At 40.3% G+C, this 20,731-nt stretch overlaps 1 protein-coding gene across 10 annotated transcripts; it reads left to right on the top strand.

Moving 5' to 3' along the window:
- Nucleotides 1-730: 730 nt before the first annotated feature.
- LOC120561015 (protein prune homolog 2-like) lies at nucleotides 731-20,644 on the top strand. 10 transcript variants are annotated; one of them, XM_039803968.1, is made up of 12 exons: nucleotides 731-2,507; nucleotides 4,528-5,067; nucleotides 7,124-7,203; nucleotides 9,302-9,520; nucleotides 12,778-12,927; nucleotides 13,361-13,460; nucleotides 13,637-13,768; nucleotides 15,290-15,376; nucleotides 16,363-16,461; nucleotides 16,830-16,871; nucleotides 18,835-18,867; nucleotides 19,226-20,466. In XM_039803968.1, the coding sequence occupies exons 1-12, from the start codon at nucleotides 781-783 to the stop codon at nucleotides 19,254-19,256; spliced, it is 3,240 nt and encodes a 1,079-aa protein (XP_039659902.1). In that variant the 5' UTR covers nucleotides 731-780; the 3' UTR covers nucleotides 19,257-20,466. The 10 variants fall into 10 exon arrangements, with proteins under 10 accessions (XP_039659902.1, XP_039659901.1, XP_039659909.1 ...); XM_039803967.1 differs by having other exon boundaries at nucleotides 12,760-12,927; XM_039803975.1 differs by lacking the exon at nucleotides 4,528-5,067 and having other exon boundaries at nucleotides 12,760-12,927; nucleotides 19,226-20,644.
- Nucleotides 20,645-20,731: the final 87 nt, after the last annotated feature.

Raw genomic sequence — 20,731 nt, 5'->3', positions numbered from 1 at the left:
GGGAAAAAAGGAGACAGACAGACGGAGCTCCTAGACTTCTGGACGTACTCAGCTCAGAAGGGATTTCTCAAATCGGATAGCGGAACCACCACGTCTTACCCTGAATCACTAGATATGTGGAATATGACAATCTGGGATGACAGTCTATCACCTCTTACGACCCCTGACAACTTGTCTGGAAACTCAGGTTCGTTTTGTGGGGGAAACCCCAATGTTGAGGCTGGCACATCTGTGGAAAGTCCACTAGGATTCTCTGATGGTGGAATGGTGATGTGGAACACCACCATACAGGAAGACAGCTCTTCCACAATAACAAGCCCAGAAGGACCTGAAAATGGAAAGGACCTTAGTCACACGGGATCATTGGATGCTAGTGATTCTCCCGAGACACATGCATGCAAACAGGTAGAAGGACAAAAAGCTATAGAGGAGGAGAGATGTATGAATAAAGTACTTTGTCAGACACCTAACGACTTGGGGTGGAGAGGTTATGAACACAATGTGAAAATAGTCATAGAGGCAGCAGAAGGTAGAACACAGGGTGAAGAAACAGGTGACGATGACATCCAGAGTTTTCAGAGACAACAGTCTGTCTTGCAGAACTTGGCATCTGAACATTCAGAAGATGAGACTTTTCCCTACCAAGGCACTAACATGTGTGACCTACCTGTCCCTAGCATGGTCACCTCTACTTCAGAATATCAAATTTATGATAATGTAGGAGCTGGCACTTGGAGCCTGACATCCTCCCCTGAGACCTATGCTATCCCTGTAGTAGACATGATACAGCTAGAGCAGCAGTCTAGCCCTTTTGTAGCTGTGACAAAATCTATACAGGTAGATGAGAGGCACAATCAGTATGAGAAGACTGATCCTCTGGGAAAGACAAAGACACAGCCAGCCAACCAGGTGTTCCTATTTGAGGGAACAAGTGAGTTGGGTCACATGATCAGCAGTGAGAGTAAGTATGACAACAAAAGTGGAGAAGGATCAGAGGGAGCTGATTGGCTAGAGCAACCCAGTGATCATTCCCCATTTATTCTGGTGGACTGCTCCCTTGTCACTCAGACCACTTCAGCCAATCATCATGCAAGTCCAGGAGAAGCTGCTGAGACTCAAATCCAGGCTGATCAATCATTATCCCCAAGCATTTTTGAGTTGGACAAATTTGTTTCCAAGAAACATGTTCTGTCATTTACAATGGCCCAAAATAAAGATGGGCCTACCACTGAAAGCCAATGTGACACTGGCAATAAGAGCATTGGAAATGTGGTGGGTAAAACAACAGAAGCCAGGTCTCTAAGCTCCAGCTCTGGGGGGGATAGAGACACACTAAAGTATAGCCCCGACAGCCTTCACCCAGGTAGTCAAGACGAACTCAGGTCCAATTCTGATGGAGATTCGTCATCAGGCCTAGAAATGGATTACATAATTGTGTCTGGCACAGTAAAAGAAGCTGAGAAAGAGTTTCACGATAGGCCTAAACAGGGTAACAGGCAATCAAAAGGTACAAGCAAGTCCATGGAGACATTTAGCATGCTTTCCTATGCTGCCACAGTACTGCAAACCCATGCCCAAGCTGCAAATAGAGAGCATAGGGAGTACACAGAACAAAGTAGGCAAAAACAAATGATCAGAGATACTGACAGTACACCTAGCAAAGTTACTGAACAAAGTCAAGTTGTCTTATGCGCTCATTACAGTGCAAGTCTTGATGATGCCACTGAGCATCACATGCCAGAAATTGTCGGTCTCAGCCAATCAAAAAATAACTCTGAAGCTTTACATCAGTCAGATTCAAGACCAACAGGTTGCAGTCAAACACAGGTAGAAGAAGGAAGCAATGACGATAAATCAAGCATTGTGGCCAGAAGTGCGTCTCCATCTTTAAGATATCCGTCAGATCACTTCCTGAAAACCAGAGAGGAAGTTTATGTCCATTCACAGATCTCAATGGAAGATTCAGATGAGGGTGGGCAGTCACCCTCTGCACCTCCACCAGACTTTCAAGTCTGGGGGGGTCAGTTAGCAAGACAGGACGTACCGCAAACAACATCTGAACCACAATCACCTGTACTTACCAACAGTTCAGTCTCCCGGACCAGCTCTTTGATTGGCACCCCATTAAGTGAATCTGGCATTTCTACTGACAGAGGACTTGGATTACCATTTTCTGGAGATTTGATGGAAGAGGAGAATGATGAGGAAGAGCAGGAGGAGGGAACTGATAAAGAGCACACTACCTTGCCAACATGGACTTCAGAAGTACAAAGTGCGAGTGAGGAAAAACAACAGTTTGGATCTTCTGATCTGCTTAGTTTCACTGAGGAGCTGATTGGAGGTTCTTCATTGCAATCACTCGAACCAAAGAGGGACAGATCCCTACAGAATACAGTGGATTACTACAATGGACAACCTATAAGGACTGTTGATCGTGATAATTGGTCGACTGAACAACAGACTGGAGACCATGAATCTTCTCAAGATAGCTATTCACCTGTTTCAAGGTAAGCAATGCACATCAAATCAAATGTCTTAGGCTCCGTGCTTTTCTAGTTCTGTAACATTTAAAGTTGTTAAAAAGTTAGTACAATTATACAAAAATAACAAAAACATGCAAATGAAGGATATTTTCATAAAAATATACAATATTAAAATTAGACATTATACTCAAAGGTTGTTTAACCCAAACTGCAAAAAATATATTTTTTTGTCATGTACATCTACTGTATATCTAGCCATGCTCTTTGAGATTTCTACCTCCACACTAATACAGTTTGTGCTGATAGGCTAGGGAAAGATGTAGAAGTATCTTTCCAGCATTGCTGCTTTTGTTCATGACTGTCAGTGAATGAACACACACACACACACACACACACACACACACACACACACACACACGCTACCTTAGTTCTCTGTTGTTGTTTTTTGAGTCTCTACAGCTTTCTCAATGGTTTGTATTTCAGAGGAATATTAGCATCGCTGAACAGACTGTCGAAATCGAGCTAGAAGGCCCTCCTGAGGAAATGAGTCTGATGATCTGTGTGTGTGTGTGTGTGTGTGTGTGTTTGTGTTGCATGGGTGAGTGACAGACTAAGACTGACAGAGAGGATGTGAAATTAATATTGGTGGGGTCCAAAAACCGGGGACTACAGTATCCTTGTGGGGTCTGCACAGCCTCGTGGGGACCAAAATGCTGGTCCCCACGAGTTTAAAGGGCTGTTTGAGGGTTAAGACTTGGTTTTAGGACTAGGGTTAGAATTAGGTTATGGTTATGGTTAGGGTGAGGGTTAAGGTTAGGCATTCAGTTGTGATGGTTAAGGTTAGGGTAAGGGGCTAGGGAATGCATTATGTCAATGACAAGTCCCCACAAAGATAGTAATACAGACTTGTGTGTGTGTGTGTGTGTGTGTGTGTGTGTGAGAGTAAAAAACAAACTGTGCATTTGTATGTGGGTGTATGTCATGTGTTCGGTATCCAGCTTTGGTCTGCGCTTCTGTGTGTGTGTGTGTGTGTTTATAAATCTGTTTATGCCTCATTAAATATGCATTACCTGCCTCATTACAGCTGGAGCCCCACCACAGCTAATGGAAACAGCTCCCCTAGCTATCTTAGGGTACAAGGTGTGGGTGTGAGTGTATGTGTGCAAGACAATAAAGGTTTTCCCATGTAGCTTCAACTTTATGTTAGCAACGAGTACATACCCTATTTTGTCTGTGTTGTTTGTTTGGTTTTGTGTAATTGTTTTAAATGTACTGTATGTGAAGCAGACTGTTTACCTTTCTGTTCATTATTGCAGACAAGTATTACAAGATATGGTTTTATATGAATGAATGAATGGCATTTGATGTTTAGTTGTAAAGCAGAATCTTATTTCATTCTGTTTTTTGTGGATTTAAACAATTTTTAGTACCGTGTGGAGTTTTCTTGCAAACTTTCTGTTTACATTCACTGTTACTCACCAAAACAAATTGTGTGTGTCCTTGAGGCCTAACAAACATGTTGAATGCATTTCTTTCCTCAGAAAACTTTTGCAAAGCAAATTTTTTTGCAACTGTTGAACTATGCATTGTTTACATCCATGTTTTCCTGGCTAGCAGTCCTCTTTTTCCCTGCCTTTGCTGGGGCAGTGCTGCATTTCCTAACGCATTACCGCCACCTGTCAATCAGTATAATAATGGCAGGAATGGCAGAAATGTATATCACAACACTTGCATGCTTTAATGTGTACCTAAAATTAAGATATAAAATTACCAATTTATTTAACAAGCTGAAGAACATGAATTGCCCAATGGCCACTGAATTGTCCTAATCAGAGTATACTGGGCAGTTTGAATGTGTGTTTGATACATGTAAGTTTAAAAAAACAAAACAAAAATTACATTTAAACAAAACATAGCCTACATAGACCATACAAAATACCAGGCACAGATGGATGAGGTTCACTGCATACCATTTGTATTTACAATTCTTTCTGAATTTCTCCTTCTTTCTATACTGATCCCAAATCCCCTATTCACCTAAAAGAAGACACCAAGATGTGACTTCACAGTTTTCCTCCCAGCCAACCAACGCTGCATACCAGTGGACAGAAAGCGAGAATTTAACTCAGGGTCAAACCCAATATGGCTACAACTACCACCACATTGACCAAAGAACTGAAAACCAGAGTGCCCACCCTGCCTGTTTACATACTAAATCCAACAGCCAACAAAACACCACAGATGTCTATGCTGAGTTTACAACTCATCCCACAGCTATACAGTATGGATCTGAGCAGGCTGAGAGCTATTATGAACCTGGAGGTAATGCCGAGTACAGCTTGGATAATCAAGGTTCCCAGTTTCAATATATGGCTGAAAGCCAGTATGGAGATGACTCCAACCTCATGTGCGCCTCTGAACTTCAGTGCTCTCAGTATCAAGCTGATGGCCAGAGTCAGTATGAGTCAGACCACGCTCATTACCAGTTTGACGGACAGCCAGTCTACCAATCACGTGTACACCCTAAGAGGGAAGATCATACGCGATATGTGCCGGAGGGATGTGTTCACTTTTTTCACTCAAGGTGAGCTTCGCTCATACAAACTTAGCAATAAATGTTGCCCCTTAGTAAGTTCAAAAGGTCCAGCACTCTGCTCTCTGGGATCGAATATGTCCTACTGGTATCAGCCAAAGGTCCATGTCCTTTGCAAGCTAGCCTCTGCAAGACAATGTAATTTTAGATAGAGGTTTTCTTTCATTGGTCTTTCTTAAAAGTTAAAACGTGATTATTGGGGTTTTCTGTCCATTATAAATGTGTGGAAAAAGAGGGAGATCAACAGAGGATGTGGATAGGTTTTCCACAGGCCAGAGCTGCACTACTGTTTATTACCACAAAGAGGCAGCACAGATCATTTTAAAACTGTGATCAATTCTTTAGATATCTTACAACATTTTTACTCTCTGTACCATAGCAGCCAAGAATTGATATGTCAAGCCTAAATAAGCGTATGTAAAAGTATTTGATTTGTCATTGCATCGTGTTACAGGATAGACTATACATGCAGGAAAGGATTAAAGAAGCAAGAATGGGTCAATTTCTGATGTATAGATTGCAAAATGTACAGACATGTGGCTGTGCTTGTTTCCTGGTATAGAGCCCCATCTTAAAGGATAGGTTCAAATGTTTTCAAGTCTGTCTTAGAACAATACTCACATGCCCATATGTCTCCTGTCTATTATAGCCATTAAAAGATCCCTTCCTAACATAGCTTCCAATGGAAAAGATGGGGGGACAAAATCCATGCAAAAATAATCCACTCCAATCTGCAGGTGTGAAGTTTGAAAGACATGTAAAGTTAGTTTTATTTATTTATTCCATTATCACATATCACAAATTTGCCTCAAGGGGCTTTACAATCTGTCCAGCATACAACACCCTCTGTCTTTAGACCGTCAACTCAGATAAGGAAAAACTCCCCCCAAAAACCCTTTAACAGGGAAAACATGGAAGAAACCTCAGGAAGCGCAACCAAGGAGGGATCCCTATCCCTGTACGGACAGATATGCAATAGATGTTGTATAGACAGAATAGACCAACATAATTAAATTATGGTATAAACAATCATGGGGCGTCAGTCAGGGAAGGCCTATCAAAATATGCTATTGAGGTGTATTATGGGAAATACAGGAGGGGCCAAATGCTGCTTCCTTTTCACATTATCTCTTACCCAAGATGTATTTTTTCTCAATGAAAAGTTAAAGTCATGTTCTGGAATCAGTATTCAGTGTGTGTACATGTACAATGTACACTGTGTGTGTGTGTGTGTGTGTGTGTACATGTACAATGTACACTGTGTGTGTGTGTGTGTGTGTGTGTGTGTGTGTGTGTGTGCATTGCAGTTTTAATGTTCCCTGTTAGCAGTTGCATCATGGCTCTTGTTTTGCCCCACTTTGTAATTCTGATGACATGCCCCCTCTTTGGGATGCACAACCCTCCCCTGTCTTTTACTCTGTGTTTGCGTGTACACAGCAGACCTTTTCATGATCAAGTGGTCATGTGACTTGATTGTGAAAAGAGTGGTTCAGTCTCTCTGCTGGGAGAAGACGGAGTGAGGGAAAGGTAGGTGTCCTGAGACAGAAATTTAAAACAAGAAAAAAAGAAGAAAAAGCATGTGTGTGTGTGTGTGTGTGTGTGTGTGTGTGTGTGTGTGTGTGTGTGTGTGTGTGTTTGTATGTCTTTGTTTCTATGATCATGTGTAATGGTTTCTCTGTACTGCCTCCCTCTATTGTTAGCAGGCCTTATGTTAATCAGAGTCTGTTAGAGGGGCTTTGGTTGGGGGGAGGTAGCAACACTGTACAGTATTGTTTCCTCAGCCCACACGTGCAGGCGGGGAATGAAGCAGTGAGTCGCTTTCTGTCCGTCTGCTTCTGTAATCTTTTATGTCCAAAGTCAAATGAACAGATTTGCAACTCTTCCTCATTTAATGTCATGGGAAAAGTTTGATTCTTTTTTCTTTGTAGATGATTGTATTTGTTTTGTTTGGCCCAATACTATGCGTAGCTGTGCCTATGGTGGTAATGGTAATAGCAATGATAATTTATGTTGTGGCTCATTATTGTGTTTCTGTGCCTCTGAGCAGACAATCCCAACAGGGAGACGGTGCAGCAGGCATGATGGCCTCCAGTGAGGAGGCTGCTGAGGAGAGGGATAACAGAGAAGGTAAATATACAACGAGATAAACTAAAATAGCTCCTGTTATTTAAAACACTTGGGATATTTTAGTGCTAATGATTTTTGTTGCACATTATAGGTAAAAGGTTAGAAGTGTTGGCAGGTAAATTATAAGATGGATATCAATATTTAATGTTTTGTGGAGATTTGACAAACTGTTTTGAATGTGTTTAACACATATTTTAGCAGTCTAAAGGAAATTATGATCATGATTTAGGAGGCTTACTTGGATTAATTGACAAATGCTTAAGATAAATGTACTCCTCTATTGCATTTAAAAACTCTCTGCTGCGCTGAATTCTGTCTGTTGCCAGAAAATTATGTGAGATAATAATCTATGAAAGTCAACTTCCACCACCCGAAAAATTAATGATCTTCTTTCAACATTATTCTTTCCAGACAGGCCCTTGTTTCTGGATTAGTCAAGGGGATCCATAATTTTTTTAAGAACACCGTAAAAGTACCTTAATCTATAGAAATAAACAGAGGTGTCAAAAGTATTCACATTCATTACTCAAGTAGAAGTATAGATAGGCTACTAGGGTTTGAAAAGACTTTTGTAGAAGTTGAAGTATCAACTCAAGCTTTTTACTTAAGTAAAAGTGTAAAAAAGTGTAAAAAAGTGTAAAAAAGTGTAAAAAAGTATAAAAGTAAAAGTAATGTAAGGCAGAGATCTTCAACAGGGGGTCCTCAGAGTCATTGCAGGGGGGCCTTCAAATTATTGTAAATTTTTGAGTCTTTAAAAAATTAAAATGCCTTAACATAATTCCAACATTAGCAAATATAAATTCCCACTGATGATAGGCTTACTGGCCTATAGGTAAGGTAGTCACCAAGATATCAGCCCACAGATAGTTAATCCTAGATTTACTGTGCCACATATGTAACATTAAAATATGATTTATAAAATCATGCCAACAATTAATATTTTAATAGCTTATGAAAAAATGGTATGTAAGAAGGCTTTAGGTTGCCCTAACAGTTATTGTAGGCTCAGTTTAATATGCAACTTCATTTCATACAATAGGCCTATTTAGTAGGGGGTCCCTGCTACATCTCACTTTAAGTTAAGGGGTCCTTGGCTTAAAAAACGTTGAAGACCCCTGATGTAAGGGGGGAAAAATGCCATTAAGGACAACAGCTTAACCCCAAAATGTGGGGACAAAACCATATGACTCAGAAGGGCTGAAAAAGGTGACCCATCTCTTCTGTGTTTTTCAGACAACGGCAGCTACAGTCTGGTGTTAGAATCCTCTCCAGAGAAATACAGACACATTTTTACACCGTTTAGCTGTCGGCATTTTAACCGTGTTCACTCCAGCTGCTAGCTAGCGGTAGGCTAACGTTACCTGCTGCCAACTGTAGCGTTAACTAGCGTCCCGTGCGGCGATGTTTCAGTTCTCTCTAACGTCCGTTTTCGGAGCATCAGAGAGAAGCGCAGTCATTTAAGTGGTACCTAAATAAGGCACCAAAATCCGCGTTGTTATTCTGTCCGGTAGATAACAGTAGTTAAGGCACCGTTGCCGTATTAGCACCGGGTCTGTGCAGGTGTAATGGATCGCGTACAAACCAATAGGGTGTCGGAATGTGTTTATACTTCTCATCCAACCGCAATCAAATTCACTCTCTCCGGATGGAGCGATTTGGATAGGTTTTGTGTGTGTGTGTGTGTGTGTGTGTGTGTGTGTGTGTGTGTGTGTGTGTGTGTGTGTGTGTGTGTGTGTGAACGATGACGAGCCATAATGAAAACAACTGAAATAGGAGTAACGAGGCTATATTTTTTAAAATGTAAGGAGTAGAAAGTAGCTACAGATAATTGCGTGAAAATGTAGGCTAAGGAGTAGAAGTAAAAAGTATGCTGTAAAATAATTACTCCAATATACCCAAAATTTCTACTTAATAAGGTAACAAAGTATTTGTACTTCGTTACTAAACACGTACCTCTGGAAATAAGACCAGAAATGCTTCTTAAAAGATAGTCACATGTTGGATATACAGGCACAGTGGATGACAACCTTTCTCTGAAAAAAACAAAACAAATTAAGAAACTCCAAAAAAATTAAACCATCTCTCTTCCTCCTGACAGATCCACCCTCCTCTGCGGATCTGTCAGGTGGGTCCAATCAAAGGAGAAAGTTGGCAGCTCCACCAATGAATGTGTCACTGGACCGCAGTGAGGGGTCACTTCTCTCAGAAGATGCCCTGGACACAGAGGACGAGGCCTCGGATACTGGTGATGACCTTGATGTCAACGTAGATGAGGACACACCTGATGAGGCTGACTCACTGGAGCTCAACAGACACGGTCAGACACACACCTGAAGATACAGACAGTGGCGGGCCGTGTGTTTTGCCTGTACTACGAATCAAGATCAACATGCCCTGGATTTATTTCAGTTACTGGGCTTCACCTAACAAACGCGGTCCCGCATGAGCTAAAGTCACGATGGTGGTTAACAACTAGTTCAATCAACCCAGGGTTTCCCAATCCAGCGCGCGCACGTTCACATAAAAGAGGCAGTGTTTGCACAGCATGACCAATCGCAAACATCTACCAGAGCCGCATATTTTACATCTATCTATAAATTGCAGGAACATCTGTCTGTCAGTGTGTGTGTGTGTGTGTGTGTGTGTGTGTGTGTGTGTGTGTGTGTGTGTGTGTGTGTGTGTGTGTGTGTGTGTGTGTGATATACAGTGAGGAAAATAAGTATTTGAACACCCTGCTATTTTGCAAGTTCTCACACTTAGAAATCATGGAGGGGTCTGAAATTGTCATCGTAGGTGCATGTCCACTGTGAGAGACATAATCTAAACAAACAAAAAAAAAAATCCAGAAATCACAATGTATGATATTTAACTATTTATTTGTATGATACAGCTGCAAATAAGTATTTGAACACCTGAGAAAATCAATGTTAATATTTGGTACAGTAGCCTTTGTTTGCAATTACAGAGGTCAAAACGTTTCCTGTAGTTTTTCCACCAGGTTTGCACACACTGCAGGAGGGATTTTGGCCCACTCCTCCACACAGATCTTCTCTAGATCAGTCAGGTTTCTGGGCTGTCGCTGAGAAACATGGAGTTTGAGCTCCCTCCAAAGATTCTCTATTGGGTTTAGGTCTGGAGACCTTGATATGCTTCTTACAGAGCCACTCCTTGGTTATCCTGGCTGTGTGCTTTGGGTCATTGTCATGTTGGAAGACCCAGCCTCGACCCATCTTCAATGCTCTAACTGAGGGAAGGAGGTTGTTCCCCAAAATCTCGCAATACATGGCCCCGGTCATCCTCTCCTTAATACAGTGCAGTCGCCCTGTCCCATGTGCAGAAAAACACCCCCAAAGCATGATGTTACCACCCCCATGCTTCACAGTAGGGATGGTGTTCTTGGGATGGTACTCATCAATCTTCTTCCTCCAAACACGGTTAGTGGAATTATGACCAAAAAGTTCTATTTTGGTCTCATCTGACCACATGACTTTCTCCCACGACTCCTCTGGATCATCCAAATGGTCATTGGCAAACTTAAGACGGGCCTTGACATGTGCTGGTTTAAGCAGGGGAACCTTCTGTGACATGCATGATTTCAAACCATGACGTCTTAGTGTATTACCAACAGTAACCTTGGAAACGTTGGTCCCAGCTCTTTTCAGGTCATTGACCAGCTCCTCCCGTGTAGTCCTGGGCTGATTTCTCACCTTTCTTAGGATCATTGAGACCCCACGAGGTGAGATCTTGCATGGAGCCCCAGTCCGAGGGAGATTGACAGTCATGTTTAGCTTCTTCCATTTTCTAATGATTGCTCCAACAGTGGACCTTTTTTTCACCAAGCTGCTTGGCAATTTCCCCGTAGCCCTTTCCAGCCTTGTGGAGGTGTACAATTTTGTCTCTAGTGTCTTTGGACAGCTCTTTGGTCTTGGCCATGTTAGTAGTTGGATTCTTACTGATTGTATGGGGTGGACAGGTGTCTTTATGCAGCTAACGACCTCAAACAGGTGCATCTAATTAAGAATAATAAATGGAGTGGAGGTGGACATTTTAAAAGGCAGACTAACAGGTCTTTGAGGGTCAGAATTCCAGCTGATAGACAGGTGTTCAAATACTTATTTGCAGCTGTATCATACAAATAAATAGTTAAAAAAATCATACATTGTGATTTCTGGATTTTTTTTTTTTAGATTATGTCTCTCACAGTGGACATGCACCTACGATGACAATTTCAGACCCCTCCATGATTTCCAAGTGGGAGAACTTGCAAAATAGCAGGGTGTTCAAATACTTATTTTCCTCACTGTATCTCAAACCGTTAGTCCATTGGATTTCAAACTTGACAGGTGTATTGCTACGGGCACGAGTAAGTACAGTGCCAAGTTTTACGTTGTTTGGATTAGAAATGCAAAAGATATTGTTAAATATATAGGTAAAAGAAGCACATTGGCTTTTGCCGCTCTAGCCGCTGGCCACTCCCCCTCTCACCCTGAGGACTAGAGACAGAGAGCAGCGGAGCTTTGGCAGCTAAAACGTGGCATACACCTCAGACCGACAAAAATGTGCAAAGTAGCAAAGCGGCCACTGACACTGCTCAAACCCTTTAACACAGGTGTCGTGCCAAGGTACTTATCCACGCCAGGATTTGTATTCCCTGGCCGCGGGAGCGCGCGTGCACTCAGAGCGGAGCTTCAGTCCCCCTTCAGCCTAGGTTGTCTCATTGGAACTACAGCTGCAGCGAAAAGTTACATAGTGCTGCTTTAACTGCTGCACTTGGAATTCACCTCTTAAATGGAACAAATAGCGACGTGGAAGACTCAACAGAGTTTTCCATAGTAACAAGAGTCTCATTTATCTACATAAATACGTTTATTTGTCTGTTACATTAAGGCGACGTGTGAATTGTTTAATGCATCGTTTATTATTGTGGATTAATCGACAGTGTTTTCCAAAGTTCCATATTGACGTGCATCTTAGCTACATAGGCTGACTGATAGGCCTATCTATGTGAGTCATGCTGGTTTATGAACAATATTTTTTCCTCGTCTTTGCTAAACCGTCCCTCCCTGCCCTCTAACGTGATTTCTGTTTTAATTTAATTTAGTTTAATATGGCTTTTCAATTAACCACTTTGTTCACCCGTCTACCTAAGTTACAGAGGGGATACACAAAATATCAGGCCGTTTTTTCACCTGATATTTTGTGTATCCCCTCCCCTAACATGCAAAGGGTCTGAGGACAGGACATCAGACATCTCCATATTATCTGAGGTTGTTTATTGTGACCTGGTAAATACAGAAAATAAACACATGATGACAGGACAGACCCTTTGTAAAATATATATAGACTATATATATATATATATATATATATATATATATATATATATATATATATATAATTATAAAACATATAACTTTCTGACAATCTCTGACGGGCCACCTCTGTCAAACATGTATAACAGGACATGCAGACAGACACACTCACATTGTATGTTATCAAAAGAAAGTACAGCAAAATATAAATTTGTTGTTATGTCGTCTATGTCTATGTCAAAAGAGTCTAATCTGGGTGCAGGAGCAGCATCAAGTGATGCCATCGCAGGACACAGATCAGCTGAGGAGAGCAGTGAAAACAGGCTGTGGAGGAGCGTGATGGTTGGAGAGCAGGAGCATCGCATTGATATGAAGTGCATTGAGCCATACAAAAGAGTAATTTCTCATGGAGGTATGCAAATACAAATGCTTAAAATCCATACTGTTATTGCTGTATGTTTCATAGCTGTTGACCATTTGGTCTCTGCTGATGCCCTCCCACTTGATGCTCCCCATTCATTTGTATCTTGCTGTTTTTTTCCCTTGTTTAAAATGGATCAATAAACTTGCAGTAAATCAATTCCAGCTCAGTGTTAGAAACTACTTTGACAAAAGGGTGAGTATTTTATCTCAAAATGTCCTTGTTTGGAAACTGAAGACAAATATGCCACGCCAGTTTGAAATCTCTGCCTTGCATTTCCCCAAGCCTCTTTTGCAGTAAGGGGGAAAGGTGGCAAATTGTTAGTAATTTCAAATCTTTTTGAGAAAACAGTTTCCTACAGGACAAAAGTACAGTTTTGTGCATATGCACTGGAAGTGAGACCCACTGTCTTTTTATGTTTAAGGTTATTACGCCGAACAGAATGCCATCATCGTGTTTGCAGCATGCTTCCTACCAGACAGCAACTGTGACAATTACAATTATGTAATGGAAAACCTTTTTCTGTAAGTGAAGCCACTACATCATCAAACATCTGTGGACATGTAAACAAGACAGAACAACGTTTGCAATTGATTATGTATATTATACCATTCAATTAACAAGATATTAGCTTGTGTTGCTTTTGTTACAGTCCTCATGTTCTGCTCGTCTTACACAGTGTTTTCTATTGTCTGTGTAGGTATGTAATAAGTACCTTGGAACTAATGGTGGCAGAAGATTACATGATTGTTTACCTGAATGGCGCCACACCTCGCAGGAGGATGCCTGGCTTTACCTGGATGAAAAAGTGCTACCAAATGATAGACAGAAGGTAATATTCACACAAACAAAATCACAGAAACTGTAATGTATAATAGGCACACAATCTCTCCACAGTTTTTTTTCCATAAAAATTGTTTGACCCTTGACATACACAACAGTGTATGTGTCTCTAATAATTATGTTAGTGTTCTTTTATTCTCTTTAGTGGTGTTTTTTCATGGGGCCATTCTTGTTGATTATAAATTACATACATTTATATTGAGTTTAAATAACATTATATAAAATTTTTATATTATGCAGCATGTCTAAAGCAGACTGTAATGAAGAATTTCAAATCACATTTGTTTGATTTAAAAGAAAGAAAAGGCACCTTGAATGGCAAAAGTGAAAAAAATCATATTTGTCTTTGTAAAACCTTTTTATTAATGTGCTCCTTAGAAAAGAGAGACTTTAGAAAGATTTCTCACTCAATATCAGAGTGTATATTTGTAGAGTGTTTTTTTTTCTTCATTTAAACAAAATAGTTTATATGAATACAATAATGCATGCTCAGCTAAACTTACATCAATACATAATGACTTTCACTTCCTTATTTGCTTGTATGAGTTGGTTTTCACTGTGATGCAAGACATAGCTATAACTCAGCCCATGTTTGATGATTGTTTTTCTAATTTGGACATTAGTTCTATTAACATAGTTTCATAAGTAGACCAGTAGGGGCCATACCTATCATAAGTACTTACTAACTATCTGACTGGAATAAACATAAACCTTTTTTCTAACATTCTACAACAAATGTGTGATGAATTAAGTTCATTTTGACTGTAATTGTTCTGAACAGTATCCAGCAGGACAGGTTAGCAGCCAGCCTAAGATTATCGAGCCTCCGCAACAGTTATGTCACTGATTATAAGCTGTGTCAGAAATCACTCCCTCATTCACTCATTCACTACTCCCTATATAATAGACAGGCAGTAGTTTACTTTATTGTTAGCACTAAATTGAGATTTCTGACACTGAATGAATCATAATTTTAAGTCGTCACTGATAGGTATTTGACACAGCTATAGAACGCAACACATTGCATTGTGGGATTGATAAAAGAAATAGTGTACATACCATGAACAATAATTCACTCCATTATGGGAAGATTTGATGGCACTTTATGGACCTTTTTTCACAGCAGATATTTTAACTTGTCATAGTAGGAAAAGCACAGCTGAAATTGATAACCTTAACGATGGCTCAATTCCATCAAGTGTCCCAGTGAGCTGTTTCAGTGAGTCATCATGTACAATACCAGGACCTCTCCTAAGTGGAATGCAGCCATCAGTAATGGTTTTGAATACACCTGTGCTTTCCCACTATGACATGTCAACATGTCTGCTGTGAAAAAGGTCTATTAATGTATAAAGTTCACACTCAAATAAAATGGCAGACAGTAAATAACATCAGTGATACGTTAAAACGTGCTTTATACCTGCCAGCAGGAATGATTATGAGTTATAGTTATTAATGAAATGTTTACTAATCTTTTTGCACCACTTCTGTCTCTCCTCCTGTCCCATAGACTGAAGAAAAACCTTAAGATGTTCATCATAGTCCATCCTTCCTGGTTTATACGGACTTTGCTGGGAATCACCAGACCCTTTATAAGGTCTCATTGTTGTACTTAACATATACTGTAGATGAGTGGTTCCCAACCTTTTTTCCTTGGCGGCCCCTCCCCCCCCGAAACCCAGGTTGGGAACCACTGCTGTAGATAACACACACATCACACAAGACAGGATGTACATCACAGGTTTTATTTCAGAAAGTGCACACATTGCACCCTTAACTTTACCAATAGCTCTATATATTCATGCCACCAGTATGTAACGAAAAGAAATTCTCACAACTCTATCAGTTTCAGGGATACAATATTTCACTAGCTTCATCTATGGGAATCATTTGTGATCTAGGCCTATTACATGAAACCACCACAGATCACCCTTTATGGCCCCAACTAATGGCAGGATGCATAAGAAATCAAACGACAGGCCTAAGCATAAACGTCCTGACTAGATGGCTAATTTTCAACTGTTAGTCCTAGTATGCATGTCTTTATGGTGGGAAGAAACCAGAGCACCCAGAGGAAACCCACGCAAACAGTGCTAACCACTGAGCCACCGTGCTGCCACTTATGCTATAGCTTCATCACATTGCACCATACCGAGATCAGTGATATAGTACTATTTAGTTGGATTTGTGACTGGACTTGGACTCATGCACTGATGACTTGGAGTCAAGGATTTATGAAATCGGACTTGAGCATTCATGAAATAGGACTCGGAAGTTGGATTAAGTTTCTGACTACTTTTATGTGTAAAGGTCATAAAAATAAATGTAACTGCTTTATACAGGGGCCAGTGATAGAGTACTCAATTCCTGGACTCGAGGCACGAGTCTAGGGACTCGTGAATCGATTAGAACTCCAACTCAGTTAATGGTGAGTCGGCTCTGTCTCGACTCTGACTTCTTTGCTGACTCGGATTTGGACTTGGACTCGAGCGCTGGAGACTCGAGAATTGACTCGGACTCAACAGTGGTGACTGAACTACAATACTGACTGAGACAAACCTTTATGGTTTCTGTTTTCTACAGCTCCAAGTTCAGCAGTAAGATCAAGTATGTGAACAGTCTGCAGGAGCTTGGGGAAATCATCCCAATGGAGTTTGTCCACATTCCACCCAGCATTGTAAAGTGAGTCCACCTGTTAACATTCACTTTTTGGTGGTCACACAAGGTGAAGACAAAAACACATTTTACCCTTGTGTGAAAACAGTTTGTTTGTATTTATGTGATTATCTTGAAAGCTTACAATACCATTTAATGGCAATCTGTCAGGAAACCTTGTCCGTTTTATCTATTTTGAGCCTGCCATCATTATCTGCATAGACTGACAATGTGAACATCGTAACATTAACTACCATGCCTCCCCTCCTCCATTCCAGTTTTGGCCATCAATTTGACCTGTTTGTCAAAACTGTAGAAGCTTAATAGACAAGTCGTATAATCATTTGTTTCCAGCGACTGTTTGTGGACTAAAAAATCTCTCACTCTGCCCCAAGGTATGACGAGGAGAGGGGTATACACAAATTTGCATGCATGAGGTAAATCACCTAACCTGCCTGTATTGATCAGTTGGTTGTGTAGAAGTCTCCCTGAAAAATCCTTCAACGCTATTGAATTTTCTCATGCTGGGACTAACCTTTGACTGCCCTTTGGCTGTCTTCTTATCCAACATAAAATGAGCTAGATATGGATTTTCTTACTTCTCTCAGTCTGGGATGTGGCTGTCCCTGTGAATTGGTTAATTTCACCTTTCATCTGTGATATTTTAGTAGAAATTTAATGAACCAAAAGTATAAACCCTGAGGTAGCTGACTAGCAACTGTTAATACACAGTCACTCCCCAAGCTAGGCTGGTCTGATGGTTTCTTATGCAATTTACGTGCAATGTATAGTGCATAAAGCATATACTCCAAACTGGAAAATACTGAGTTCTCTGTTAGTATGAATGGTTGCAAAGGGTTTAGAGTTTCAGTCAGACTTTCTCATAATTGTCAGCAAAATATTACTGCAGTGTAAAACAAGGTATGGATGAGGCACAGTATTTTAACTGCAGCTGGCTAATGATAGCTTCCAATGAGATGAGTTAGAACTATTAGCACAAAGCATTCTTGCAAAAAGCTGTGCCCAGTTACCACAAATACTCAAACAAAGTCATCACAGTAGCAGTGTACATTGTTGTATGTTGCTTTATTGATCCCACCACTAGATTACTGATCTGACGCACCAGATGGTTTGTTACTCAGAACCATCTGAGAAGCCGTCAAGCCCTTTCAGAAAATACTTGGCAGGTTATTTGGATGAATCAGCTGTCCATCACGGACTTCAACCGTTCATATTTCTTCACTACCAGCGGGGCCAGTTGGTAAATCAATTTTTTGCCGAATCTTTTCCATCGCAAAAAACCTTGAGTACCGTTATTTTTTCTCTTCTTTCAATGAAGAAATTCTCTCCAGTGGTGATATAATTGATGCTATTGTAGATTCTACGCTAACCTCGGAGTTGCCATTGTTGTTTTGAACGAGCAGCCGCCTCTCCGCGTTGTCACACACACCTAAACCTCAACCTAGCTGCCAGTAGCTCCTCACAGGACGCTGATCGGTCCGAGTCACGGTGGCTCAGACATAAACGCATTACTTGAAACAAACAAAACAAGATGGATTTGTGTGTAATCTCTTGATATTGCGAATCTCATGTGATATTGTGATGTTGTGATATTGTCAGAATCCAGCGGGCATGCAAGGTAACATGATTGCCCCAAAGTAAAAAAAAACAAAAAAAAAACCACATAGTGGGTTTAAGGTATGAGGTTAAAATGAGATTAAGGTTTAGGAAAGGCTGTTTAAGGTTAAGGACAAATAGTCTTTATAACCTGTAGTGCTATAATGTCACACTTCTTTGCTACTGAGAGGACATATACACGACTACTGGTGAGGACAGAATCTGTGGAAAATAGAATACCATGAAAAACATGATACATTAGATTTTAAGTTTATGATTTTTAGGATTACTTTCTATTCAACCATTTCTATTAAGATGTCAAAAAAGATCAGTGTAAAAAGAGAAAACCAGTATGGTTTCAGCTCACAGGCATTCACTAACACACTTGCTGATGCTTTGGTGGAAAGGAGAGAGAGATTAGACCTTGGAAAAATCAAAGCTAATCTAATCTAAAATAATCTAAATCCAATATTAACTCTATTCATTATCTAAGGGGCCATAGCTTGAGTGTGCAAACAATAGATTGACCAAGACCAAAAAAAGAGTTTAAGTTATGACTCGTTTATTGACTGTGGAAATCCCTCCTTTTTACCTTGATCACTCCCACTTTAGAGCACTGATGCTTGTTTTCCCTCCTTCCATTTACCCTCCTATGGCAGTGTGAATACAGGCTACTAATCCCCAGTAACTGCATGTGTACTGACAATATGGTCGCCCCCCTGACACTTGTTTACCTCCCTCACTAACCTTTGCTCTCTGCCCTCCAACCCAATGCTAAACCAGACTGGATACAGAATTGCAAGACACAGCAGCTAAGTAAGTAATGCGCCATTGTTCTCTGTCAGTGAGTGAATTTAACAGAGACAAAGAAGAAAATGATTGCTATATATTTCCCCAATATTTAATGAACAAAAGAAATTGCCCATATGATAAAAAGAGGTATTGGCCCAATCAAACAGCATGCGGACACTGCAGAGATAAAGAGAGTGTTTACACATAACTGCTGTGTATTTGCCACCTGCAACAGGCCTATTTAGCTTTTGCAGAGATACACAGTTTAAAATCTGACTACTGTTTTTATTTCTTACATGTTTTTCATTGGCAATCCCCCTGCTGTAACTGTTTAATTCTAATGCCTCGATGCTTTTTTTCCCTCATCTTCTCTCCCACTCAGAGCTGACAAGAAGGGGAACTCTTTTGTTTGACAAGATACAAGATACCTGGCTGCTGCCTATCTTCTCCCTGCATTATGCTGTACTTTACCGCAGCATATCTGAATATAAGCCAGCCTGCAGCATGATGTGTATGGCACACGGTTGTTGCAATGGGTTAGAAAGAAAGAAGCTGTGGTAATAAAACATCAGGCCTTTGCTTGTTCTTTGAGGAAAGTACGAATCTGAGAGTGCTGCTGAACCTGTACAGGTCAGAGACTCACTGTGCTGAAGGGAAGATGCTTTATCCTGTATTACTGTACCTTACACAGCACTTAATTGTGTACCCCATCTAGCTTTTGTATTCTTTGACAAATCTTTTAATTTGAACAATACTTTGATAATTATGTAATTCACTTTGGAGGAATTACTAACCGTCTTTTTTACATTTATGTGTATTATTCTACGCTGTCAGTTGCCATCTGTATCTTTTGTAACCATGGTAATAATCAGTGTGGATTCTCAGCAGCTGTAGCGAGGCTCATGACTCTTTCACCTAATAACTAAACACATGCAAACATAAGTTGTATTACAGCCCATCTGCTCACAAATGAACATTTGTGTTGCCTGGACAATTGGGATGTTACTGTACTGTGGCTCTGTCAATAGGCTGAATGTTAAGAGACACTCAATTTAGACTGTAATTTTAGGAAGTCAAGGTGCACCCAAAATATGATCCACACATAAAATAATCTTTTTACTGTACACGTCTGTTCTGTTGAAATGGCATGAAACAGAAGTGCCAAGCTGGTTTATGAATAGTTTCCAAGCGTGTAGGTGGCTCCTGTCAGTGTTACATTATGTCGCCATCTCATTCAACACTTCATACAATCTTTAAAGGCTATCATAGGCTGCTCTATTTCCACTGTATGTCACGGTGAAAATACTACGATAATCTATGATGGCCATGAGAGCTCAGCCCACTGCAACAAAACACAAGCAAATTAAGAAAAAAATTATTTGACAACCCATGCGCAGCAAAGTAAGGAAACAACCAAATACAGAAATGCACTGCAAATTTCAGCATAGTTTTCTGTATTTACTTGTGTTTTCTTACTGTAAGTTGCAGTGCGTTGAGCTCTCAGAGCCACCTTAGTTATCAGTAGCTGCAGTGTTGCATGCTTTCATTTGCTACAGTTTGATATTACTCTGATCTGATAACTCACCTAAAAGCAGAACTGTGTACCAGTGTAATTTAAGTCATAAGTTTATTTTGGTTGTTTCGCTTTTTATTATATTTGCATACATTTGTGGCTTGCAAGTTATTCATTTGTTGTAAATATGTTGAATGTTTTACTTGATTAAAGATGTGTTTCTCACAGTCTTTTAAAAAAGTATGTCATACACCACAATAAACATATTGCTCATTGCATAATAATCAAAAAGTACCCAGCCCATACTGACTCCTTTTTTCTCATTAAGTCACAGTCAATTAATTAATCCTTTTTGACACCCTGTAATATCAAAGT

This window comes from Perca fluviatilis, chromosome 6 (assembly GCF_010015445.1).
Source record: "Perca fluviatilis chromosome 6, GENO_Pfluv_1.0, whole genome shotgun sequence".
Taxonomy (NCBI): Eukaryota; Metazoa; Chordata; class Actinopteri; order Perciformes; family Percidae; genus Perca; species Perca fluviatilis.
The sequence above is the reverse complement of the archived record's forward strand: the minus strand, read 5'-3'. Positions and strand labels throughout refer to the sequence as shown.